We start from the raw sequence: 27872 nt of genomic DNA, 5'->3' as shown, positions 1-27872 counted from the left end.
CAGAAGCTATGGAAGAAGGGTATGAGGTTTACGGCATGTGCTGCTCTCCGAGAAAACTTAGAGAAGATGATGTATCGTTGGTACATCACCCCGGCAAGTCTGGGGAAGATGTACAAATCCGGAGACAGCACCTGCTGGAGATGTAAGAACAAGGTGGGAAACTTCTTCCATATGTGGTGGACCTGCGAGGTGGTGAGAGGATTCTGGGATCAAATTTATGAAGAATTAAAGAAAATATTAAAGTATAACTTCCCTAAGATACCAGAGACTTTTCTTTTAGGAATGGTAGGAGAGGAGATTAGAAGAGAAGACGAAAACTTCTTCCAATATGCCACGGCTGCGGCCAGAATTTTACTGGCGCAGAACTGGAAAACGCCGAATACCCCCTCAATTAAAGAATGGCAGTTGAAACTAATCCAATATATAGAACTAGCGAGATTAACACAAAGAATTAGGCACCAAAATAATACCAAGTTAATAAATGACTGGAGTAAATTCCTGGGTTATGTTGAAGTAACTTTCGGAGTGAAGAAAGTCTCAGTGGATGGAATGTAATACCTGCAATGTCTGAACAACGGTATTGGTAATGTAATCAGCGAGTAAGCCATAAGGATTTTGTTACCCAAACCGGGAAGGATGGAAGTCACTTTGTTGTTATATTTGTTTTTTCCCCTTTTCTTTTCTGTTTTTTTTTTACCTTTTTCCTTCTTTTCTCTTTTACCCATTTTGTTTAACTTCTTTTCTTCTTTTTTTTTCTCTTTAATCTTTTATCATCTTTTTCGCTTTTTTATGTATATTACGATATTGTTTTAGATGATTGTTTGGAGACTTGTGTAAAAAACTTAATAAACAGACGTTAAAAAAAAAAAAAAGGAAGAGACCACAAGGGCCATCGAGTCCAACCCTTGGAGAGAGAGAGAGAGAGAGAGAGAGAGAAAATGTGCTTCCAATGTGTTTCAGCTATACAGTGTGCATTCAGCTTTGGTGTCCAGAGCAGTTTTCACATCTGTGGTGACGCCACCTCCTGGTCAGAAAGTAGATTTATTTTCTGATTTTACCAGAGGGTAGAGCTCCAACCCTTCAGAGCAGACTCTGGCTTATTGGTAGCAACTGAAAAACAAACTTGAGGGGTCTGAGGGCCAAACCTAAAGGACAAAAGTATACATTGTGGCACACAAGTCATTCTTGTTGGGCCCCATTCATTCCTCTCCTGCCTGCCTATGAATAAGTTCCAGCAAAACCCAGTTGTGTGCATTAAGCAGCTGGATGGCTGGCCTTGAAGGATCCCTTCCACGCTCATTTTTTTAGAAAAGTGAGCATTCATCTCAGATTGGATGCAGGCTCTTCTTGCCCCTGCAATGAAGTCCCTCTCATGGCACTGGCACCTCTTTCTCTGCTATGTTGATATCCTGTTAGAACTTTCTGCAGAGCACCCTGAAAAAAATCCAAGTCAGGCTTAGAATCAGCCTTATCAAATGTATAATATCTCTTCTGCCACACTAGCTCATGATGGCCTTGCATTATAAAAGGAGGATGGGCCGGATAGGAAGAAGAGTAGTCTGAACATGCTAACAGAGGCTTACAGAGCTTGGCACTCACCCTACAGGTTGCTAGTTACAACAAATTTGGGTGTAGATATATTATAGAAATTTTGTGATAGGAAATCTGTTCTGAGAAAAGCAGGGTCTTCTTCGCAAAAAGAAGACGTCCCCAAGAGTACCTCGCTGATCTCAAATCAATTGCAACACACATGCCCAAAGAGAAATCAGGCTAAATACATACAGAAATCCTTCTGGTGAGGTTACTGTAGGAACACCAGTCTTGTATACTAAAGAACATGGGATGTGCTCCCACGCAGACTGTATTCATCTGCTGCACTTTTGAAACCACAGGAGCTCTGTAAGGAAATTATCCTTATGCAATCCTTGATGGCCTCAGAATACTGTATTCAACTATCAAGAAATTGTCTATTGAAAGGTACATTTAGAACAAATGAACAGCAGATTAGTGTCGGAAGCTCAAACTGCTACTTGGCTCCACTACTCAAGTGTTGCCCAAGTCCTGTGACCCTGGAAGCTCCTATCCTTCACCCGCTAGGACAAAAATAGAGGGTGTCAGGATTGCTGCAACTGCATCTCCCTGGGGGACCCCAAAGCAGTCTATAAAAGACGAAGACACGGCAGTGTGTTTACTGACTTACTTGGTCTCTTACCCTTGAATATGACCACTCCAGCTGCCATGGTAGCAAAAATAATAATTGGGGAGTTGGGGATGCCTCAATAGGTTCGGTGAGGAAACAGTTTGGGTTGATTTCCTTTATTCTGCAGCCCACTTTTAAATTATCATCTTAATGTTCTAGAGCAGGGATCTTAAGATGATAATGTATTTCGGCCCCCACTGGCCAATTGTCTTGGATGAAATAACATCTAGAGGACCACAACTTCCCTGTTCTAAACTTGAGAGCTTTGGCAAAAAGTCTGTGGAAGAGCTCTGATGGAAGCAGCCTATTGCTCTTAGTGAACAAATGAACAGGGCTTCATTTCTGCCTGGGAAAACCCTTCTCGTCTCAGTGGGATTTTATTGATCCCAAGATAAGAGTAAAATCTCATGTACTGCAAACTATAGTACAGGAAAGAACCTAATGATTTTTCATGTTACTTATATTTAAGGGTTTTCTTTCATAATGAATTTTAAAGTTGTCTTGGATATAGTTTTAATTTTTAAAGGAACTTCCAACCCAGGTGATGTTAAGAATGCTGTGCAGACTCTGACTTCTAAGGGAGGCGACACACTCTGAAGGGGAATGATTTAACTCATATTCTGTTTTATAGTTGTGCCGTTTTCTTAGTGGTGTCTGGTCCCATCATATAGTATATGTTTTCTGTATATAAAGCAGTTTACTCTTGGGTTTCATTATTCCCATAGCAGAATGTTTTTTCCTAATCATATTTGTCCCTGCACAACATTAAATTTTATTTACATGGCTGATGCATTTCTCTAAAGTATGGGATTGAAAGGGCTGTTCCAGAGGGAGTGGTAAAGGTCTCAGAAGCTTTCCCAACTGATTTCTTGGTTTTGCTCAGCCTGGAGACACATACTTCCCGCATGCCCGTCAAGGCTTAACAGATTTCTCAGATTCAAGCAGATTTCCATTTCCTTTCCCTTATCAAGTGGGACCTGCCGCAGGAGTGCTCCTGTTCAGAGGTCCACATTCCATCCAGCCAATCTTTTCTTGGAGACTCCATTGCATTCCCCCCTCCTATTTTCCATCCCACTTCCAACCAAAAAAAGGTCGGCATTCTGGTCCCACTGAGCTGTTTTTGAACAAACACCCGTTAGGGTTACAGATGCCTTTAGGCCTTCCGCCTCCCCTTGTGTGCATTGATAGCACCATAACTTGTCATTTAATATTTGGCTGACTCTCGAGCTTTACTTTGCTTCACATAGTTTGGAAAACCTTGTGGGGGATTTGGGCTTGGCCTTCCACTTACCCAATAGGAGCTGCTCCCACCTCCCTGAAGAGTCTTGGCCCCATTCTTTCCACAAGGGCCAGAAGTGTGCCAGTATCTCTTGAAGAACTATGCACCCTTGACTGGGAGCAGAGGAGCCAACTACTGGGGGCCAAGGTCCCTTTACCCCCCCCCCCAATAAAATATCTGAGGTGGTCAGGGCCTCCCAAAGCTGAGGGGCATTGCCATTCAAATGATCTTGTGATGATGTGGGGCAGGGCTTACCTGACCCCCCTCCAATATTTTATTCAAGTTGGCACCCCTGACTGGGAGCAACTAGTGAGCTTGGCAGGATTTTTCTCTGAGCAAACTTTTGTAGGATCAGGCATCACTGCTGTAATTCTCTGAGCATTTACAAGTAAATCCCACTGAAACCACTGTTTGGTTTCAAGTAAACATGCACGGAATTGTACTGTAGACTATTCTAACAAACTAATAATAATAATAATAGGCCATGAGAAACCCATCAAAAGAATTCTTCTTTATTGCTACTTTAAGCATAAATCTGAAATGAGATTGCTGGTATCTTGAGAAGTCTACTGTATCATTAGAAATTTATTAGCAGGAGTACTTTTTTAATGCAATAAAATACAGTTATTACCCCCGTTTCCCCAGATTTCTAGACACTGCCCCTCCTGAGCAGGACTGCTTTGTAATGAAGAGGCAGAAGAAACAAACAATGTGTTATTTATGTTTGATTTAATTTAGGAAAGCTAGATGTCTTTGTATATAGGATTGTATACAGAGGGGGTGCTTTCATGGGGTCCCCCAGGTATGCAGAAGTATCTTGGTTTGTAAATCAGAAAGTAACCCAAAACATCAAAGAATTTTTAGAAACTGCTGAATGGGGGGGGGAATGCCCCCTTAACAGTTTACAGTAATCTGGAGATGAGGATTAAGGTCAGGAAGATGCCCAGGAAGAAGAGGGAAAACCTTCCCTTCCTTCACTAGAGTGGACGTTTTGTGAGGGTAGAAATGGAAAGCCTTGCCCTTCCTTCCTCTCTAGACCCCTCTCCCCATTCCTCTACATAGCAAGAGATTTCTCACGTTCCCATTGGAAGCCAACCCTGAACCTGAGCCCTTTATAGCACAATGCCAAAAAGCTTCGGAAGTGCTGGAAAATCCCCTTCCCTGGTCCTTTTTTGACATCCCCTCCCTGGCTCCTGCAGCATTATAATGTTCTTATTCCAGAGCGGCTAGAGACCGGAAGAAGAGTTCTCTGCTTAGGAGCTAGAAATACACTGCCCTGTTTCATTATCGGTGCCCATGTACAAAGGAGCAGCGGCTTGATTTCCAAGCAGACCTCCCTAGCAGCTCTGCCTGGGACATCTTTCTCACCCTGATCTGGGAAAATATAAATTCTTGCCCAAATAACACATCCACAACCAGTGTGACAATCATGCATGTGCACACATGCACTGGACAAAGCTCTACACTTCATTCAACAGAGGACGGCCACATTCTCAGGTTTTATTGAGGGATTTGCACTCCAAGCAAAGCCAAATCACCAACATTTCTCAGCCTTCAGCAGAGCTGCTAGCCTGCATTCTGCTCTATTCCACACCACACCACCTCCAGTAAAGTCTGGGGAAAAGACAAGTTAATAGGAGAGACACTGGATGGCAGAGTGGGGGGCGGAAGTATTTGATCAACAAAGGAGTGGCTCAAGAAGAAGCACATTAAGATCCTGGAGTGGCCTAGTCTCCAGATCTTAATCCCATCGAAAATCTGTGGAGGGAGCTGAAGGTTTGAGTAGCTACACATCAGCCTTGAAATCTTACTGACTTGGAGAGGATCTGCAAAGAGGAGTGGAACAAAATACCTCCTGATATGTGTGCAAACCTGGTGGCCACCGACAAGGAATGTCTGACCTCTGTAATTGCCAACAAGGGTTTTGCCACCAATTACTGTCTTCTTATGCAAAGGGATCAAATACTTATTTCACTCATTATAATGCACATCAATCTCTGACTCTTGTCTTCTGGGTTTCTGGGGGTTTTCCTGTTGTTATTCTGTCTCTCACAGCTACAATAAAGATAGGTAGCCGTGTTGGTCTGCCATAGTCAAAACAAAAAAAATTCCTTCCAGTAGTACCTTAAAGACCAACTTAGTTCTTGGTATGAGCTTTCGTGTGCATGCACACTTCTTCAGATACACTCAGATCTGAAGAATCTGTGTATCTGAAGAAGTGTGCATGCACACGAAAGCTCATACCAAGAACTAACTTAGTTGGTCTTTAAGGTGCTGCTGGAAGGAATTTTTTTTTTTTTTAGCTACAATAAACCTACCTTTAAAATTATGGACCGGTCATTTCTTCGTCAGAGGGCAAACGGGCAAATTTAGCAGGGGTTCAAATACTTTCCCCCTCACTATAGCTGAATAACTGGCAACTCTGATTTAGAGACTGTACAGACAGAATTTGTACAGGAGAATTTGGGCACACACAACACAAACTTCCATTTCCTTGCAGTATCAGGAAGTCTCTTCCTGCCAAAGGTTTCCCTCCTCTTACACTAAAAAGCAGGAGAGCCCTGTCCTTCCAGCTTCACAATGTTGCATTAGCTGGCAATGAGACTGAATGAAGGCTGCAGCCACCAATGGCAAACTAACACTGGGAGCTTTTACGTAGGGGGGTCATTCCACGCCAGATCATCTGATTTTAATACTCGGCCGTGCTCTCATGGTAGGTTCGATAAGCCAAACGATAAGAATTTAAATAAGACAAAAATTAAGCAGAAGTAATAAATCTTTAAAAAGCCAGAAGGGGAAGTTGAGGGAAGTCATGGGGAGGGCCCCCCCACTTTTTGTTTATATGACAAATGTTACATTGTGTTACAGTGATACCTCTAGATGCGAACGGGATCCATTCCGGAGCCCCATTCGCATCTAGAAGCAACGGCACGTCTGCGTACGCGGGCGTCACTTTTCGCCGCTTCTGCGCATGCACGTGACCTCATTTTGAGCGTCTGCACATGCACAAGCGGCGATACCCGGAAGTAACGCGCGCCGTTACTTTCTGGTTGCCGCAGAGCGCAACTCGAACACGCTCATCCCGAAGCATATTCAACCCTAGGTATGACTGTATTTGGTTGAATATTAAATTGTAAAATCCAATAAAATTTATAAAAAACAACAACAGCATCATTGACCATATTACATGAATGGGAAACAAAATAGCTTTGACCATATCATTGCACAATAAAATGAACAAGGGCTCTAAGATGAATTTTGTTTTTATTAATCAATAAAACTTAATTTTAAAAATATATCAGATGACATTATAACATAGGAGGGTAGTATTTTAACTATTCTCACAAATGTGTGAGTTATTTGAAGCTCAGAGAGACCTTAAACCTGTACCCAAACAAAATGTTTTTGGTAAACAATTTACTTCAAAATCAATTTATTTTATAATGACAAAAAACACCCTCATTTTTAAAACATAACAAGTACATGGTTAGCCCATTCTACAAAAAAAGTATGATACATGTGTTAGTTGTCGTTTGTGCTCTAGGGCTTATTGAACCTTCCGGGAATAAAATGACAAAAATTCACTTTGAATGGTCAGTGACCCTTTTCTGTGCCAGTTAATACCATTTTTATACCTTATTTTGAAAGAGACCACAATTAGCTTTATTTTGATACCAAAATCAGCCCAATTGGTTGAAAAATAAGTGAAAAAGGATTTTTTTTTCTAAACAGACACAGAAATTGCATTACCCTAAATCACATGAAAATGGAAAAAAAATTTAAATTCTCCTGTGCCCAATTTTGGACCAAAAAATCTTAAAAAAATTAAATGGAGGTTATCTCATAGGTATCTATACATAATATTTTTTTGGAAGAAAATCTGAGTCGTAAGAGCACATGGCACCAGGTGATTTGGCGTGGAATGACCCCAGGATGACACTCCAAAGCAGGGGCGTCGACTTATAAAAAATATGGGGGGGGGCGGGGGCCCATACCGACTTATAAAAAATATTGGGGGGGGGGCCAAGACCTCCAAACCGCTGCTGCTGGGGGAACGAAAGGGGCGAGCCCCGGGCTGCCCCAACCTTAAGTGAACCTGTGAGGGCCCGCCCTTTGCGGCAGCAGATTGGCTGCCGCCGTGGGCGGTGAATATTAATGAGCTAGGGGGAATGGTCGAGAGCCCGCAACCCCACCCCCTCTCTAGATCGGGAGTGGCTTTGTTTTAACTCATTACTGAATGTATTTTAAAAGGTAACTATCGTCAAACAAGGAAAATAAAAAATACCAACATAATTTTGTGATTTTACAAAGCATAATATAACTAATAATTTTCCTAAATTATTGGGGGGGCAGAGCCCCCCCAAACGAATTTTTGAGGGGGCTCGGGCCCCCTCAGGCCCCATGGAGTCGGCGCCTATGCTCCAAAGGCAAAGTTGTAGACGTTCAAAGAAAGTAACAGGTAACTAGATGACTGGCGTAGGAGGCAGGGGGACAATTGCTGGGGGGGGGGTAGGTGTCTACATTAAGAGAGCCACTTTGTGGGAAATCATTCAAGCCAAAGCTTACCTCTCGCCTGTATCAGAGAGGACAAATCTGGGTTTGCCAGCCACAGTACATGCAACAGAAAGCCACAGCTAATTCTGCCTCATAATGAATGGGTGTGGATGACACAAATATCTGCAAACTTAAGTTTGCTTCCATGTGTTGTTAGTCAAAAACAATAAGCTTCCTGGGCAGAAGAAGTCTTAGATGGAACCTTGTGAGCCCCCGTTCATAAAAAGCAGCCCAGTAAACAAATGGGAGGCATAACAAGTTTAGGCACTGCCAGCCTGTACATAGCTATGAGGAAGGGGTGACACATCAAGGTCAGGCAGGAGAAAACCAGGAGTGAGATGCAGTACAATCACATCTTGCATGGGAGTTAAGTTCTGGAGATGGCACATATACACAAAATACACCCAAGTCAAAGCGCCCCCTTAGAATTGCCTCCCGCGCCAGCCATCTTTGCCTTCCAGAGCTGGCACACCAAGCAGGTCTGGTGTGCACCCCCCCATAAGGCAGAGAGCTTAAAGGCCCTCTCCACACCTGGAAAACCTGCACAAAAAGCGCTTTTAAACTCTCTGCTTTTAAACTCTCCGCCTTTCAACCAGCCGCACTTCAAACACATAAAGCTGAAACTGCACATATTAAACACAAGTAAATTGTGATTGTACTGTAAACAGAGAAACCTCCTGGCAAACACATATATTCACAAGTTAGCAATAGAATTGCCCTAGGATGGCAAATGAATCCACAACTTAGGACAAAGCTAGGTGCCAGCATGGTTTAAAAATAAAATAGTAGGTATGGTAAAGTGATTACTGTCAGAACCGCTGTGTAAAGGGAGAAGTTTAACTCTTTTCTCCCCGACTCTGGCCCTCATGGAAGTCTCACCCTTCCTCCCATGTCCTACTTTTTATTTTTATTTTAACCACTGGCTGATTCCCAGTGTAACATCTACTTGTGCAGAGTAGAAGGGCTCCCAGTTTCTTTTATAATTCCATGAATGAGAAAAACAGGCTTTCAATATGAGGCACGTTTTAATTAAAAGGCTTGGACTGACCTGGGGCCCCTTGCTTCACAACAAGGCTCTTGCCATAAGCTGAAGGAACCCTGTGGTTTGGATCCTAAGGGAACTTAAGCTCAGAAAAAGGAAGTTTCCAGGCCCAGCTCCCTGCCCTGGTAGCCGACTGCTCCCCACGCCAAAGCCGCTCTGGAGGGTTGGACACAGTCCTTCCATAGACTTTAACTTACATTAGAATGCAAGTCCTATTGGGGCTTCTCCCCCTGAAGCCCCCACACCCACCCTATATTGTTCAGAATGGTATAGGAAAGGGGCAAAGGGAAGGAAGAGGAAATTTCTCTTCTGTGAATTTCCGTAAGTTAACTGCTCTCAGGATCCAAGCCTGTTTTTCTTCCTCAACTAACCTAAAACGGAACAGCCCTTTCCAAAATGGTTTAGAAACTTCCTACTTCAAAGCACAAGATCTGAGCTTGTTTCCCTGGCATCTTTAGCAGGCTTTACTCTCATTTTCAGTCCTACTCTAGCAAGTATGAGGGCTAGGAACCTACAAAAAGCAAGTAAACACTCCATGATACACAAGAATTTAGGAGCACTCTCCCAACTCCTAGCTGAACACGGGACAATGGCTGGCTGCTTGCATTCCACAGGTGGTGTGCTACCCAGTTACACTCACAATGGCAATGAGGAGCCAATGGCTCTTTTCCTAGTTAAGCACTGAAAAAAGTAGGATTCACTGCACAATCTGATACACATCCACTCAGACACAAGCACCAGTGAACCCAATAGCACTTATTCTTGGTATGTAAGATTGCAGTCAGAGTTTCACCATCTGCTTCTCAAGTGAGATACAAGACAGCAACAATAATAAATAATGCCAGCATTATGGTTGAGCGACAAAGAAAAGTTCCAAATCTAGTGGAATGATGAAGTGTCCACCTCCGTGGCCTCTGGGTCTGCCTTCAGTGAGGAGAACTGATACCAAGAGAAATATTTGATCTAGTGTTTATGTACCAGTAAGTTTTTGCTTTTTCTGGTGCTGAAGCACAGGAATAAAGTCTGTCCATTTCCAGCATTTGCCAGCCAGATGCTCCTAGCAGCTGACAAGTAGGGCATAAAGGAAAGCAGCTCTCCTCTGTTGTTTCCAGTAACTGGTAAACATGGGCCCTATACTGGGAATTTGCTAGTTTTTGCTGTCATAAAAGGTAGGCACAGAGAGGCTTAATCTTCTAGCTCGTTGCCCACACATTAAAGTACTGCACCAAGGAACAGCAAAAGCAAAGCATCTTCGAAGTTGACTATTCCAAGTTGGAGGTATTAGCAACCTCATTACAAAGCATGAAGGGAGTTAATTCAGGGTAAGTAACATGTTGTCTTTACAGAATGCCACTTCAAAGCCAATACAGGCCTACAATTTCCATTAGATCCATGGGTTCTTTGGGGGAAATGGAACATAATGCTTGCTGACTGACTGGGCAGGGGTTCATGTCCTCTTAGCCACCTGAATCCACAGCAATCTTTTCCAGCCATGTCATTCCGGGCTGGGGTTGAAGGCTTGCATTCCGTCTCTGTGAATGCACTCAGGATCTAGCTAAACTTAGGACCCGCCAAAAGCCAAATTTGGGCTGAATCCTGCAAGTGAAAGTAACTCCTCACAGCTGTTCTGACAGGCCTTTGAATGTGCATAGGCTGATGTTTTATGAAGCTACCCTGGGTGAGATGCCTGTTAACAGGTCTTCTTTCGAAGACAGAGGTCCTTTGGCTGGCCAACTCCCATCCCTTGCAGGGGCGCAACTAGTGCCAGCGCCTTCCGTCAAGAGTTTGGGTGTAATCTTCAATGCCTCCCTTTCTATGGAGGCGCAGGTTGCAGCTACAACAAAGGCAGCATTTTTTCATCTCTGCCAAGCTAAGCAGTTGGTCCCTTACCTCTCTCGCCCTGACCTCGCCACTGTGATCCATGCAATGGTCACCTCCAGGCTTAATTACTGTAACACACTCTATGTGGGGCTGCCCTTGAAACCGACACAGAAACTCCAGCGGGTGCAGAATGCCGCGGCAAGACTCCTTACGGGGTCTTTGCTGCGGGATCACATTCACCCAGTGCTATACCAGCTGCACTGGCTCCCAGTGGAGTACAGGATCAGATTTAAGGTGCTGGTTTTAACCTTTAAAGCCCTATACTGCATAGGACCCTCGTACCCACAGGACCGCCTCTTCTTGTATGCCCCATGGAGGACCTTACGGTCTGCAAATATCAACCCAGGGAAATTAGACTGGCCTTGACTAGAGCCAGGGCCTTTTCAGCTGTGGCCCTGGCCTGGTGAAATGCTCTCCCACAAGAGACCAGGGCCCTGCAGGATTTGACATCTTTCCACAGGGCCTGCAAGATGGAGCTGTTCTGCAAGGCCTTTGGGCAGGATGTGGTTTGACTTACTTTCGTTTGTATAAAACAAGCCCGAAGGAGGCCCCCAACCCACTCACAGGTCCTTGTATGATCAGTGGAAACAGTTGGTCCTGGCAATTATTAACCACTCTCAATTGCCCGGATTTTAACTTGTCTGAATTAATTTTAAGATGTTTGTTTGTTTGTTATTCCACTGTGCATTACTTAGCATGGCAGTACAGGAATTGTGCCAGAATTGGGATGCAAAATCAAGGTCCAAAGACTCCCCAAGGTTAGCCAGGGAACAATTCACATAAATCACCACAATGAAGCAACATGCAACTCTCCAGACTGGCCTGCCTCCATTGATGTTATGCTTATCCCTGTGAGTTGTTATGAGGAGTCTGCTATTAAATAATTTAATTAATAAATAGCTTTGTGGAGTTAGTGGGTGAAAACACAGGGAACTGGTGCTCCGAAAACAAAACAAAACAAAACAAAACAAAACCCTCTATGACAAATGCATGTTTGGTATGGCACAGAACAATTAACACAGATTCTGAGGGAGCAGGGATGGGAGAATCTTTATTCAGCCAAACGGGGGAAGAGGTGACGGGGAGCCACTAGAAAGGAATTATTGGCTGCCAAAATCTATTATACAATCTCCCTGGCAAGATTGTACCAGGAACATGAATGACGCATATATGGCTTCCAGCAAGCCCTTATCAGCCTCCCAGTGTCAAGACAGGCTTGCTCTGCGCTAGCGGTAGTGTGACGGCCAGAGCTCAGAAGGCATGCTTGGGCAGGACTGTCACACGCTCCTGTTCCCCACCTCCAATGCCATCCAGCGATTCCAGCCTGCTCAGGTGAGCCACACTTCTTCCAAGAGCCTCTTCCAGTTGCCCACGGATGGCCTGGACCCGTTCCAGCTCCACCTGCAGTGTCTGTTCATGCTGACAGCTGGCAAGACTATGCAGAAAGGGAAGCAGATTAGGAGCAGTTTAGGAGTTGTTCTGCCAAGGTCTACCACCTCTCTCTGCTCACCACTTACTCTCATTCCTTCAAAAGCACCAACCACCTCACTCCTCGCAGCTGCCTTTCAGCAACGCTCTCGCCAACAGAGAGAAAACAGGGGAAAGCTGTGGGTGCTGCAAGGTGGGTGCTCACTTCTGACAACCTGGGTATACAAACAGTTCTTCCAAATAACACCTTGAGGGTTTATGATTTACTAAACTAGCCTATAATCTTTATAGATATGTCAAGCAAACAGCAAGAGGTGGGAAAGCAAGGGAACATAAGCGAAAGAGTTTCTAGTCGCAGCTACAAAGAAAACTCCAGCCTCTACCCATCAAATGCCTCAGCACTGGAGGCAGGGGAACAGAGCATCTCCTCACCTGTCAGGATGAGCTTGAAACTTCACCAAAGTGCTGTAGAGCTGCTTTTCGGCTTTCAGAGTTTCATTCAGCTGATTCTTCTCTGCTGCCAGCCCCTCCAACACCTGCAGCAGCTGAAAGCGCAAACATTTGCCTTCACTTTGTGCTTACGTGAGCGTTTTAATGCTATTTAACAGTCACCTTGTGCCACATTGTGACCTGAGCTGCATTTATGCCGCTTGCTTCTCTTATTTCCTGAGGAAGATCTTGACCGAAGGCAGATGCAGGTGAACCATTCCACACACCAAGACTGCTTTTAATGGTGCTGATATCAGAGTCTTTTGCAAAGGAGGAAAGCCTCCAATTTCCCACAGACAGAGAAATAGACCCCTTAATTTCAGTGGGTCTACTCTGAGTAAAACTTGGTTTGTGAAGTGCAATCAACAGAGGGCTGCCCTTAGACTGCCGTTTGGGGATTAAGTGCCTGCTCAGGAAGTTCACAGTCCTTTTCAGCCAGTCACCCTCTCACTGTAGTCTCACAGTGCTATTGTGAGAAAAGCCTACATAGGTAACTCTGAGCAACTTTGAGGAGCAGGAAACAGACATAAATCAAACTAGCCTGTGTCCACCACATCGCCGCGACACTTTTCTGCCATACCTGCAGTCTTCTGTTTTCAGCAACTTCCTGTCCCTGCTGTTCCATCTTGGCTACCTTTTCCTGAAGCATCAACACTTCCTGGGAAAGTCGCTCAACTACTGGCATTTCTTCAGGGTCAACCAGCTGCATTTGCAAGTCCTGGAAGTCAAGGAGAGAGTGACTTGGAGAATGGAAAAGTGCAGTCATGGCCCTGGGCCATGCGTCTACCACCAACTTCCAGTCAAGAGATCTTCCACATCATTAAAGTGTGGAGTACATCTGTAATGGGAGGCCCTGAATTAAAAACCCAACACAGGTCTTTCATTTGCAACATCCCAAAGAAGGCCTGTGATTAAACAAACTAAACCTGCTTCATATTAAAAGATTCTGCTGCTTCTTATATCTTGCATTTAACCAAAGGTTTTCTGCTGCCAGTGTTAAATCATATACTAAACTATACACACAGATATCTGCAGCCAGAGAGAAACAGAGTCAGGGCCCTTTTGTCCCACCTTTATGAGTTCTTCTTTTATCTGGATGCTTCTAGTCAGAGATTCAACATCAGAAGCTTGAACCTGTAGCTCCTCTTCTTGGGAGACCAGGACAGACTGAAGAGCAGCAAGTTCCAACTGTGGAGAAGAGAAACGAGAGCCAGTAACAGCAAAGAGAAGGCAAGGGAGAGAAGTGCCACATGAGGATGTGGCAAATGTTTCTCATGCTGTCTTAGGCTTGCCTGTCTGCTAGATCTGTCGGCTGGCACATGGCATCCTTCCCTAGGAGAACTGCCCAGAACTACAGCCCTTCCTTTCCTGCTCAGCAGGCAGCACATGGGCGTGCTGGTTGTGCTGCCAGGGGTCTCTGTTCCTCAATACCTTGACTCAGACTCACTCTGCTTTCCTTCTCCTTTTGTGTCAATAGCTCAAGCTGTTCTTTGGCACCAGTAAGCTCTTCCTCAAGTCCAGCAGTCGCCTCCCAAGCTCCTGGAGAGAAAGCAGAACAATATTAGGCTGGGATCTCATGCCTCTTACCCCGTCTCACAACTTTAAAAATCAAAAGCGGTGCAATCCCTGTGGAGAGAAAAACCTGGAGGTGAAGGGGAACTTTCAGTTGAAAAACAACCAGAGTAAAAAGAGTTAAGGATTCCACTTTCCTCCCAAAAGTTTTTTTTAAAATGAATACACACAGAGAGAAAGATGCACGCAACTATATAATCACATGTTGATTCAGCTTTGTTTATTTAGGGCATTCCCAAAGAAACTCCTAGATCAGCAGAGAACAGGAGACAAAATAAATTAATAAAATTTAATAAGAACAAAGCAAAATAAATAAATAATGGGAGAACAGAATCTTATTCATTATTAGCAACAGAGATTAACAGGTCAGCTGCTCCCCTCCCCTCTCCCCAAAGAAACCCTGGACTAATAAAAAAGCTTTCACCCGGTGCCAGAAAGGCAGTCTCAAAGCCAGGTGATTTTCCTTCAGGACACAGGAGGGTGCTGTGCACCAAATTAAACCTAGTGCAGTAATATCCACACAAGAGATGGGGAACCTGTGGACTACAACTGCCAACACTGGTCCTGATGGCTGGGGCTGATGGGGGTTGCGAGGGCAAAAGGCTCCCCATCCCTGGACTACAATGACAGGCAGCACCTGTCCAGTGTGCTCAGGCAGGGGCAGTTCCCTGGAGGAGCAAAGGGCCTCTGCAGGCAAAGCAAAGAGCTCCATCTCCCTGACAAGCAGCCGTGGGCTTAGAGGTCACATGCAGCATGAAGCAGCTGAATTGTTCCTGCCAGCAAACATTCTGGGTGGTCAAGGGTTAAACTGAATGGAAGCTGCTTATGGACCAACCTTTCTCCATGTTGAAATGGCCATCTCTGTTCTTAGATGTCATGGTAGTGGGGCTCTTGCTTGAGCTTTCTTGCCTCAGTGCCTAAGAACATAAATATACACATTATTTCACTGATAATTCATAGGCCTTGAGAATTTGAATAAAGTATTCAACTCCAAAGTTGAACAATGAGAAACTACAGTGTTTGCTCACAGTCTGTTTTCTCCCTCTGAGAAGCACCAATTCTGCTCACTCACTTCAACATTGCTCTCATTTCTTTCCTTTAGGAAAGACTTCAAGGCTCTGCTCTGAAAACACTTTGCTTTAAAACTGCACACATAGGGCCAAGCTAGATGTGATGCTAAATGCATCATTAGAAACCAGTTCTCTCCATATGGTCCTGGGTTTGCAGGCCAGGCCAGGCCATCATGCAACCATTTCCCCACTTGATTCCTAAGCCCTGAGCACAAGCGGCACTGGAGGCTGAGCACCACTGAAGATGGAAGAGTCTGCTCAGGGCACAGATTATTGCAGCGTGGACCTCCATTTCCTCACCCCTTTTCTTTCCAAGCAGGCCTTCCCCTCCCCCTCTCAGGCCAACCTCTGGGAGGGAATGTTCTCTCACAGAAGCACATTCTTACTTCCGAGTCATCCTTCTGTAGGAGATGGGCAGTGGAAGCTTCCATCTTCTCTTGTGAAAGCTGCAGTTGCTGACGTAAATCTTGCAGCTCGCAACTTCTTTCTATTAAAGCCCGTGCCATTTTCTCAGAAGATATCTGATAATGATAATGATAATAATGATAATGATAATAATAATGATGATAATGATAATAATAGTAGTAGTAGTACCCTGCCCATCTGATTGGGTTGTCCCAGCCACTCTGGGCAGTACTGATACATCAACTAGGACTGGTAGGAGGGCCAACCGTGAAGGCGGCTCTTCCTGGTGGCATATTGCGAGTGAAACCACTGCTGCTCCCGAGTCCCTCTGCCACTGAGGCAGAAACAAGCTGCAGCCAGGCACTGGTGGCCAAGGGACTCGGGAGAGGTGGCAGTTTCACCCAGCAGTGTAGAACTCTAGATCAGCGTACTCCTGCCCAGATCAAAAGTACACCACAGATCAAAAGCACACCCTGCCACATGGACTGAACCAGATATAATCTGAGGTAGGATTCCATGGGCTCTGGGGCAACTGCGAGCCTCAGCCACACCAGACAAGGCAGATTGGGTGTGGATGCCAAGCCTCCAACATCCCCTCGAAGACGACATCCAGCAACTCAGCAGGGTGGGGAGTGCGCTCACAGAATCCCTAGCCTGTCATGAGAGCCCAAGCGTGAGGTACAAATATTTGATATGGAAAGACTCCTAAAGAGAATACACAAAGAAGGCATACTAGGCAGAAGAACCTGAGGGCATAAGAAAAATCCCGAGGGATGAGGCCAAAGGGCCATTCAGCATCCTCCTCTCACGGAGGCCCACCTGATGCCCATGGGAAGCCTGGAAACAGGGCCTGAGGGCAACAGCATCCTCACCACTTCTGAGTCCCAGCATCTGGTTTCCAGAGACATATTACCTCTGGAAGCAGAGGAAAAACATAGCCATCGTAGCCATGCAGGAGCTCCACCTCCCCAACCACTGAGTCTCTCTTGCTGAGACAGAGATGCCTGCAGATGCATCTGGGAGAGAGCGGCATTGAAAGCCCAAGAGAAGAGTGCCAACCCCAGTGCACAGCTGTCCACTTACACAACTCTGCTGCTCTCTGGTGTGGACAGCTTGAAGCAACTCCTGAAGCTCAGCCATTTGCTCCACAGTCTGCTGGCTCTTGTCACTGAGGAGTTCCTCTATGATCTGCTCTTTCTGCTGAAGGCAGAGATACAGCTCTTCCACAAGCTCCCTCTGCCCAGGCCCCAGCTTGCATAGCAGTTTTGCTGACAGTGCCTAGGGAAATGACAATGACAAGGATAATCAAGAGGGAGGAGGAAAGCAGGCCTTCCTATTTAAGACAGGGTGCTGAGATCAAGGAGAAGAGGAAATTTCAGAGGTTATTCAACTACGATTACCTGGGCACCATTTCTGGCAATGCACAATGACCACCACAACCAACAACTGCTTTCTGGATTCTGGTTTAGTAACAATGTCATACCTGCAGAATGACTGTGAACCTGGATCAATCACTGGCTGAGAGGAGGGGGCAACAGTCCCAGGGCCTCCCAACAGAGCTGCCTTTCTCACTTACTTCCACTTTCTTATTCCTGTCATGCAACGCCGCCTGCAGCTGCCGGATTGTTCCCTCTTGCTCTGCCTGCCACTTGAGAGATTTTGCTTCAACTTCCTCTTTCAGCCAGCGCAAATTCTGGTAGCTTGTCAACAGCTGCTCATGTTCCAGGCCCTTTGCTTTCAGCAAGCTCTCCATTCCCTACGGGAGAGGGGAGAGAGTGGATAGCAAAGAGATCAACAGAAGGCCAAGCCAGACTTCCATCTAGATTTCTCATGGTACAAAACAAGCAACATCTATTTCCATCAGGTCCTTTATGCACATGGCACTGGGGGGGGGGCACAGCTCTACAGTGGTATGCATACTTTGGACATTTAAAGGTTTTAAGGTCCAAGTTCAACTCCTACGATCTCTGCTGCAGAAGAACCCAATTCAGGAGAGAAAAGCCCTTTGCAGAGACTTTGGAGAGCTACTACAAGTAAGAGCTGCTCAACAGTGGAACGGTCTCCCACAGGAGGCTGTGGACTTACTCTCCTTCCTTGGAGGGTTTAAAGCAGAGCTTGGATGGCCATCTGTCATGGATGCTTTAGCCGAGATTGCTGCATTGCAGGGGGCTGAACTAGAGGACCCTACTCTACGGTTCTATGATTCTATGTGAGGATAGAAACGTTGGGCTGGCTTGTTGGCACCATTAGGTATAATTAAGTTGTGCTGAATGCTACTCTGAAACTCTGGATTAACCCTAACATAGCTCAAGTCAACCTAAAAGCAATGGCAAAGAAATTGCTGCAAGAGTCGTCTTGAAGAGTGCTGCATTAATACAGTGCCAGTCTCAAGAGTGGGAGGGAACCATGGCAGACGGAAGGAATGGCATAAGCACTGCCCTTCCTGCTGCAACCCACCTGAATGGTAGCCTCATTATGGGAGAGGACCCTGCGCAGCTTTTCCAAGTCATGCTCTCGCTCTTTCACAGCCAAGCGAAGCTGCTGCAGCTCCTGCTCCTTGTCTTCAAGCACACAGAATTTCTCATCGACCGCTCGCTGCAACAAAAAAGGCCACGAGTGGGCAAAGAAGTAGCAAGCGTCACAAACTCAAGCAACCAAGATTATAATTTAATGAAATACATATAAACTATTTAAATAGTTTACAAACATAGAAAAAGGGTTCCACAATATTGTGGAACTCACAACTCACACCCCACTCATCGTTAAGAGGGAGATTCAGCTCCCCTTCCCCTCTTCAATGCGCCAGACAAGAGAGAAAAGAGGACATCTGCTCTTGGCACTGCAAGGGCTGGTCCAAGACATTTGGCTGCCTGAGGGAAAGGGCAAGATGCAGCCCCACCCCCTACAGAAGCCACCCAGACTGCCACCTAAGAGCAGCAGGCCACCTCAGAGGTGCAGAGCAGGGTGCTCTGTGCTCCGCAAAACCTACCAGCTGAGGAGACCTGGGACAGCAAAGGATGGCACCAGTGTGAACACAGAAAAAATACACAAGAGATTGTGCTGGACACCTCTGTAATTACCTCCAGGATGGCATCCCTGTCTTTGATTCGTTGTTGCAATTTCTTCACCATATTATCAGCTGATGTGGGGCTCTTGTCCAAGCTCTGGTGATACTGAATAAGTTCCTTAGATTCCTGCAGAAATGGAACATATTGACACCATCAATAACACCTGAGCAACTTCAGAAAGCTCCAAGAGAGAAGCAATGCTGGTGAGAGATCCAAGTGTTCTTGGGAAGGCAAATGAAGCAGTTGTGAATAGGGACAAGGAGGCAACTTTTCTGACCCCCATTTACCCAAGGTCAGGGCACAAGCCACAGCCAAGCATGGCCTTTTATCATGAGACAGCAAGGACTGGCCCAGCACCTTCGACTCCTTTCACCTTGACTGGCCACTGCAATGTACTCTAGAGCAGCCTAGATAGGGCTTACCTTGAAAGCTTTCTGGAAAACCATTGCATGCCTGCTCACAGGATGGGGGTAGCCACAAGCAGTCCGAATCTGAGTGAATTTATCTGCAAAAACAGCTTTGCACAATCATTGCAGGAGATCTTGGGGTCTATACCAGGCCCTGATGGCAAAGGTGGTTCCGTTAAATTATGAACCACCTGAAAGAGTCTCCTGCTGCTATTTTCTGCAGATGTAATTGAGGCAGTGAAGAAAGTGAAAAGTGAAAGTCCTCTTCGCCGTCACTTGGTAGGCTCAGCGTTGAGCTCTAACCTGTGTCCGGTCAGATTCAGAATCAGTTTTCTGTCACTGGCACCCTAACCGTCTCAGCGGTTGTTTCCGTGATTGGAGAAGGCAATGAACACATGCAAAGGGTAGGCAGTGGCTAGAGGGAGGAGGGAGGGAGGAGGCTTGTATTCGCAATATACTGCCGGGTTGGAAATTCTGAAATCCTTAACTGCAGTCAAGACCTCAAACTGCTTTGGGGCAATGTTTTGATACATCACCCAGCCCTACTATGTACCTGATCATAATGCAGTTATGTGGGGGCCATAACCTGGGGAAGGCTTCTAGTATCTGGTGTATTGATATGTCTTTACTTAATGATTAACATTTTGTTCAACCAAAGTGGGAAGAGACTATACAATATTTTGAACTGAATTAAGCAACAACCTCTGTGTGAAAGTCTGAATGGGAAGCGTACAAAGCACGTATCAGTGGACATATTATAGCACCTGCCTCCAATAAAAATCAGCTTAAAAACAAGGGAAAGAATAACTTGATAAATGAAAGAATCTTGGGCACAAATGATTAGAAATCCATCTACAAAATACAAAAAAGTATGAATTAAATAATATTCTTTCTTAACAGACAGAATTCATGCTTGCATGTACAAAGAAGAAATACTAGGAAAATGGTGAAAAAACAGCCATGATCTTGGCTAATTGTTTAAAACAAAAGAAAGACAGAGCATTGATTCCCAGTATTAGAGGGGCAACCAGTGAATTATAAAATTCTCCAAGTGATATTAATACCCAGGTTTTTAAAATTTCATGCAGAATGGGCAACTCAATGAAAGTAGAAAAGGAAGATACACATTTCTTTTTTTAAAAAAAATACCAAATTTAAACCGTATACAAAAACAATTTTAGCATCTCTGATTTTAAGATCTGGATTAGATGGATTCCCATCTGAATGATTTAAAACTGTGTGGATCTTCTAGCATCAAAACTATGTTTATTATATGAAGAGGGGAATTTTTTCAATGACATTCAGTCAAGCATATATTGGTTATACCAAAACCAGACAATATCATTAACTAATGTAAATATAAAGATTTTAACAACCGTTTTGGCAAATAGAGTGCAACAAGGGATATTGCCAATAATAATGAGTGACCAGGCAGGATTCACTAAAACTAAACATGCTTCAGACAATATCAGGCTAGTGGCTGATCTAATAGATTTAAATAGAATAAGAAAGTAATTTTTTTTTTTTAGGATACTGAAAAAGCTTTTGATAAAATTTATAAACAGTACATGCAGGAAGTGCTGGCTAGATTAGGATCTCCTTTGATATTTGATGCATTCACATCCAAGACACAGGAAATACTCAAACACTTTTTTAGAAGCTAAAAAAACCCCAGCTATTACTTTTTACAGAACTTTAGTGTCAATCTGACACACAGACTTTGAGAAATGAATGGAATAAAGAATTAACAAGCCTCATCTTAACTGAACAATGGGATAATGTTTTAGCCTGTTTCTAATGTGTTGTTAGATTCCTAGCAATGCACTGTAAGCCAAAAGCAGAATTAAATAAACCTTCCATTACTGAGCTTTTCCTTTGAGTACATCCCAATATGCTCTGTTGGCACCAACTGGTGTGAAATGGCTGCTGGGGTGTTTGAGCCTCATTGTGGTGGGTGTCATTCCTTTTTTTTTACTATACTTTTCACATATTTTAGCCAAGTAAAAGTGAACAAAAATGAGGTTCCTCACAAATCTTATAATAAATGTGTGCTGAGTTGCAATAGGTTCATTTCCCTGTGCATCGTTACATGAAGGAGAAGTAGAGCTGGGTATCATCCGCATATTGATGAACACCCAGCCCAAATGCCCTGATGATCTCTCCCAGTGGCTGCATGTAGATGTTGAAAAGCATGGGGGAGAGGACAGAACCCTGAGGCACCCCACAAGTGAGAGCCCAGGGGTCTGAACACACATCCCCCAACACCACTTTCTGAACACGGCCCAGGAGGAAGGAGCGGAACCACTGTATAACAGCTCTACACCACTCCTCTGTTCTTTTGAAAATGTTATAGCCTTTGTGAGAAAAGACAGAACTACTGCAAAAAATATACAGGATGACAGCATCATGCAGATGAACAAAGCTGGTTAATTCCAGACTAGTGTGGAAGATTCCCTTTAGCAACTGTATTTCCCAACCCAACACCAACAACTCTGGGAACTGTTTTGGTTTTATCTTTGGACCTTCTCACCTGTTAAACACAAACACACCATCTGAAATAAGGTGTGTTTTTGCCCATACAGAATTTGACAACCCATCTGTATCTCACCTGTAGAAGCTGTTCTCTGCAAGCCAGCCTGTGCTTCAAATGCTTCAGTTTCAGCTCTTGTTTCTGCATCTCTGACCATCTTTCTCTTTCCAAAGTACAACATTGCCAGTTTTTGTTCTGCAGCTCTGTTCTTACTTGTTGAAGAGCACAACGCAGCTCCTGGAAACCAACACAACAATGTAGTCATTAGTCAATCAGGCCTGGAAGCATCTCTGGAGCTCTCAAAAGGGCAGAAAGGTTGAACTGAGCTGCAACAGGGAAAGCGACAGGACTGCTCACACTCCCCAAAAGGCAAACTCTGGCCATTTCCACCACACTGCCACAAACCAGTTGTGTGAACCTTACTTTTACAGTTAGTAACGTGAGGCTTTTTATTTGTGACATGAAAACATTTTCTGGCCCTTGAAGTACAGCAAAGGACAATGCAAGACATTCAGCTGTTCAAGCTCCATTTAGGCCTGGTCCCTTACCTTTCTCACCCTGATCTGGCCACAGCAATCCATGTGACGGTCGCCTCCGGGCTTGATTATTGTAACTCGCTCTATGCAGAGCTGCCCTTGAAACTGACCCAGAAACTCCAGCGGGTGCAGAATGCCAAAGTGAGGCTCCTTATGAGGTCCTCACCGTGGGACCACATTCAGCCAGTTCTATACCAGCTGCACTGGCTCCCGGTGGAGTACAGGGTCAGGTTTAAGGTGCTGGTTTTGACCTTTAAAGCCCTACATGGCCTAGAAGTCTCGTACTTACAGGACCGCCTCCCGTGGTATGCCCCGTGGAGGACCTTAGTGTCTGCAAACACTAATACTTTGGAGGTCCCGGGCCTCAAGGAGGTTAGACTGGTCCCAGCCTGGTGGAACGCTCTGGCGCAAGAGACCAGGGCCCTGCTGGATTTGACATCTTTCTGCAGGGCCTTCAAGACGGAGCTGTTCTGCCAGGCCTTTAACCTCCCTCTTTCTATGGGACCAGCACGGATGGCCGGGCCTGATGAATATTTAATATTCCTTACCACTATAGTTGTTGCCATTAAATTTCATTTTGATTTTAATGTGATTTTGAACTCTATTTTAATCAATCATTTGTGTTTTTATTGTATTATATATTTGGTGTTAGCTGCCCTGAGCGTGGTCCTGGCCGGGGAGGGCGGGGTATAAATAATAATAATAATAATGATAATAATAATATAATAATAATAATATTTTGATGGGTGAAAAGGGCTCAACGAACGAATTCATGCCATACCTGGTTGTGTTTCCATGCAGCCTCTTTCTGCTGCTGCTCCTCTTGCAGCCATGTTTCTGCAAGGCAGGAGGTCTTCCTGGCCTCAGCCAACTGGAGATCCTTTTTCTGCTGAGCCGTCTTCAGTTGCTGCACTTCCAGCTGAGTGAAGAAAAGTGTGTTCTGTACCTCAAGGAGTGCTACCGGCTGTGTCTGCTGCAACATGGAGGAGCCCCCTGGGATCTGCAGAAAGGTGAAAACAGAAAAGGGGGGGGGTAAGACTGAAATCACTGCCCAGAAAAATACTGGAGCTTTTAAAAGTGCATTCCATGGTATATCATAGGCTCTTGCCGGTAGCCAATGCTGCAGGCAAAATTCTTTAAGGGTGGAACATTTTCAGACAGTGAGGAAGTAGCTAGTGGCATCTGCATGTACACTACATAATCTGAATAGCTTGGCTGTGTATTTTGTCTCCTTGGAATCTAATGGGGATTATCTTTGTTTACTTATTATATTATCTTTGTTTACCATATATTACAATCTACAGCTAATTTTCTTGAAATACAGTACTCTAAACATCGGGGCAATATACTTTGAACCTCTAGTTCAAATGTCTGGGATAAGACAAGACATATTCGATATAAGACAAGAAATATCAAAATAAGATACATACCTGCAATTGCCCAAGTTGGGTTTTATGTAGTGTGTCTTGTAGTTTGGCTATTGTCTCATTCTGCCCTTCAATTACACGGTACAGTTCTTCAGACTACAGGACAGAATTGAGCAGTGAGAAATGAGCAAAGGCACCTATCACCTCCCTCTCCCGAGACATAATCTGTAGTGGGGTAGTTGAGATAATGGATTTCAACATTGCATTATTTCACATGTTCTCTCTGCACAAGCGCTGCCACTTGCTACAAGGAGAAATCTCCCAACTCCTCCCCGAGTGCTGTTCTGGGGGGGCGGGTCCCCTGAATCCCCACCAGAGCCTATTTCAGGTAGAGCACAAAGCAGAGGCCCCGCTGCACAAGACAGAGTCCTTCAGCTGGTGGGCATGTTCGGGAAATTCCGCCCCAAGGTGCAACAAGACTGTTAGAATTTCCTAAAATGCTGTACCAGAAAGGACAGCTCACCCCATTCTCTATAGAATTATCTTACCCAATTTCACATACTGGGAAGATTTCATATGCTACAAATAACAGTTAGTTGTAATTTTGAATCACTGGCTCTATTTCAGCATTTACTGGACAAGGAGATGGCAACACTACAAACCTCTTTCTCTTTGCTCTTCAAGGTCTCATTCAAGGTCTGGATTTTGTGATCCTGTCTCTGGGATGTATGCTGAACAGACATCAGTTCAAAATCAATCTCATTCAGTTTCTCTTGCAGCTGCTAAATGTCGTAAACAAACACACACTTTGAACTCGACCACATAAGATACTCTTTTCCATTCTCAGTACAGGCACACCTCAGGGAAAATTGAGTGCCACAATTTTCTTTGTTTCCCAGTGCATATAAGTTATGTTTACACTCTACTGCGGTTTATTAAGCCAGGCCCCGCCGGCTGCAGGGGTGGAGTGGAGAGGGAGGCAGCTTCCTTTCCCTGGAAGCAGCTGTGCTGCCTACAGCTGCGCCCACATCCTCGTAAGGAGAAGTATCTGCAAAGTGCAATAAAATGAGGTATGCCTGTACAGCTTTAACCTACTGCTGAATTACTCAACCTTTCTACATATTTACATGAATTGCAATTTCCTAAGCCTCCAACATATATTGTGTTATTGGAAAGTTTACTGCCCCATAATTTTGGGAAATTTTAGATGAAACCTGAGGATTTCAGGTTTCATTTTTAAAGTAAATGTGTAATACACAACCCCTAGCCTCACCCTAGTGTTAGGTTGCATTTTGTGATACTAGCAAACTGACTGCTTCTAACTGCGACAGATCACATCCACAGGCTGAAATGACAATGTGTGCGTGTGTGTGTAACACACTGATGGCTCCAACTGGCCCAGAACAGTTTTTTAGGCTTGAGCACAAAAGTTTAAGCCCACATGCCCCAACCCATGGATTCAGTTGTCTCGACACAAATGCAGAGAGTATGGGAAACAAACAAGATGAAATGGAGCTTTTAATTCAGGATGGCAAATATGCCCTGCTAGGTATTATTGAAACCTGATGGGATGAGACTCGTGACTGGAATGTAGGAATTGAGGGGTATAACCAGTTCAAAAGGAACAGACCAAGCAGGGAGGAAGAGTCCCCACCCCAGTCTTAGGAGGAAGTGCGCAGCATCGAAAGTGCTGAGGCAATTTAGGGCAGTGTTTCCCAACCTTTTTTGGGCAAAGGCACACTTGTTTCATGAAAAAAATCTTGAGGCACACCACCATTAGAAAATGTTTAAAAAATTAACTCTGTGCCTATATTGACTATATATAAAGTAACTCTCTTTAATAGGAATCAAATAAACACAAAGATAGTATTTTATAATTACTTTATTATGAAATAGTAAGTAAACAGAAATATGAAAAAATATAAAATACTTTATTCAGTGCGCAACCTGGGCCTGTTTGGCTGAACACAAAGCTGATATTCTGGCTGGAATCGAAGAAAGACACAGCTCGCACAAATGTACACGGAACACCCTTTTCGAATTAAAACACACAGTCTCACGAGAGCAAGGAGCAGCGATTTTATATTTTACGAAAAGAAGTCGCTAGTCCTCATGGTGACAGGGTGGAAAATATTTAAAAGCAGAACCACCTTGAGGAAGGTGGAGCCATATCACATCCCGGCAGGAGGCCTAAATTGGTGGAACGCTCAGGCCCCGCCTATTCAAAGAGGACTATTAATTTGGAGAGCTGCTATCTTCCAAACTGTGAGACAACGTGGCAAAAAGGGAGCTTTGCGTTTGGAATGGAACTTTGCGTTTTTGTCTCAACGCCGGTCTCGCGCTGCCGCTTCCCGCGCTCTCAAGGACCCGGGAGGAGGAAGACGTGAAGGGAATCCCGAAGGCGCGAAAACCTCGCGCATGCGCAGGCCTTCCGAATGCGACAGCCCAGTTGGCCGGCCGAAGCGAGCGGCGATGGGATGTGGGAGCCCGCTCGCTCGCCGCCCCGCGTGTGCTCGCCGCCGCCACCCCGCCTCTCGCCGCCCGACTCGCCCGCCTCCCTCCCACGGCACACCAGGCAACGTCTCGCGGCACACTAGTGTGCCGCGGAACACCGGTTGGGAAACACTGATTTAGGGGTTAACATGACTGCGAAGAATGTGAATTTATTTAAGGATAACTATGAAAAATGCTGGATTGAAGTGAAAAAGGACTTAGAAATATGGTCAAATTTGAAGTTATCATTGTTAGGCCGAATTGCTGTGATAAAAATGAACGTACTGCCAAGGATGCTGTTTCTGTTTCAAACATTGCAAATCTTGGACAAAAGGGACTGTTTCAAGAAGTGGCAGAGAGATATCTCCAGATTTGTCTGGCAGGGCAAGAAGCCTCGAATAAAATTTAAGATATTAACTGATGCTAAAGAAAGAGGTGGATTTGCCCTGCCAAAACATAAACTTTATTATGAATCAGCCGCCTTCTGCTGGCTGAGAGAATGGCTGCTTCTTGAAAACACTGATGTGCTGGACTTAGAAGGTTTCAACAATGTATTTGGTTGGCATGCATATCTGTGGTATGACAAGGTTAAAGCACACAAAGCATTTAAAAACCATATTGTTAGAAAAGCACTGTTTAATGTCTGGTTGAGATACAAGGATTTGTTAGAAAATAAAACCCCAAGATGGTTGTCACCAATGGAAGCGAAGGCTCAGAAAAAACTCAATATGGAGGCCAAATGGCCGAAATATTGGGAAATTCTAGAACAAGATGGAGACAGAATAAAACTGCAGAGCTTTGAAAAATTAAAAAATAGAGTGCGAGACTGGCTCCACTACTACCAAATAATGGAGGCATATAATTTGGACAAAAAACTTGGCTTCCAGGTGGAAAAATCAAAATTGGAAACAGAATTGTTAGATCCCAAAACTTAAGAATTTGTCAAGAATGTATAACTTACTGTTGAAATGGAACACTCAGGATGAAACGGTGAAATCTGTTATGATTAAATGGGCACAAGATGTTGGACATAACATTATGATGGCTGACTGGGGACAGTTATGGACCACAGGCATGAAATTTATGGCATGTAATGCCTTAAGAGAGAATTTAATGAAAATGATTTACAGGTGGTACATGACACCAGTCAAGCTCGCAAAAAATTATAATTTACCTGACAATAAATGTTGGAAATGTAATGAGACTGAAAGTACATTCTTTCACCTTTGGTGGACATGCCCAAAGATTAAGACATTCTGGGAGATGATTTATAATGAAATGAAAAAGGTATTTAAATATACCTTCCTGAAGAAACCAGAGGCCTTTCTCCTGGGCATGGTCAACCAATTGGTGCCAAAGAAGGACAGAACTTTCTTTATGTATGCAACAACAGCAGCAAGAATACTCATCGCAAAGTATTGGAAGACACAAGATTTACCCACCCGGGAAGAATGGCAGATGAAGTTGATGGACTACATGGAACTGGCGGAAATGACTGGCAGAATCCGAGACCAGGGAGAAGAGTCGGTGGAAGAAGATTGGAAGAAATTT

General features: G+C 44.5%; 1 protein-coding gene across 5 annotated transcripts in view; it reads right to left on the bottom strand.

Moving 5' to 3' along the window:
- The window catches only part of PDE4DIP (phosphodiesterase 4D interacting protein), a 114651-nt gene that overhangs the window by 33615 nt on the left and 53164 nt on the right, over window positions 1-27872 (bottom strand). For 4 of the 5 annotated variants that reach the window (XM_081915005.1, XM_081915004.1, XM_081915007.1 and 1 more), the window contains 15 exons: window positions 24491-24610; window positions 23892-23984; window positions 23243-23461; window positions 22004-22162; window positions 19001-19114; window positions 18378-18515; window positions 17497-17676; window positions 17004-17198; window positions 15902-16036; window positions 15281-15362; window positions 14321-14412; window positions 13945-14061; window positions 13454-13591; window positions 12817-12929; window positions 12255-12391 (listed from right to left, as the gene is read on the bottom strand). In XM_081915005.1, the coding sequence (XP_081771131.1) occupies window positions 12255-12391; window positions 12817-12929; window positions 13454-13591; window positions 13945-14061; window positions 14321-14412; window positions 15281-15362; window positions 15902-16036; window positions 17004-17198; window positions 17497-17676; window positions 18378-18515; window positions 19001-19114; window positions 22004-22162; window positions 23243-23461; window positions 23892-23984; window positions 24491-24610 (2032 nt within the window). The remainder of the gene's footprint in view (window positions 1-12254; window positions 12392-12816; window positions 12930-13453; window positions 13592-13944; window positions 14062-14320; window positions 14413-15280; window positions 15363-15901; window positions 16037-17003; window positions 17199-17496; window positions 17677-18377; window positions 18516-19000; window positions 19115-22003; window positions 22163-23242; window positions 23462-23891; window positions 23985-24490; window positions 24611-27872) is intronic. The other variant, XM_081915006.1, reaches the window with a different exon arrangement.

This window comes from Podarcis melisellensis, assembly GCF_964234715.1.
Source record: "Podarcis melisellensis genome assembly, chromosome: 6".
NCBI classification, from domain to species: Eukaryota; Metazoa; Chordata; class Lepidosauria; order Squamata; family Lacertidae; genus Podarcis; species Podarcis melisellensis.
Note: the sequence above shows the minus strand (reverse complement) of the source record. Positions and strands in the feature narration are given on the sequence as shown.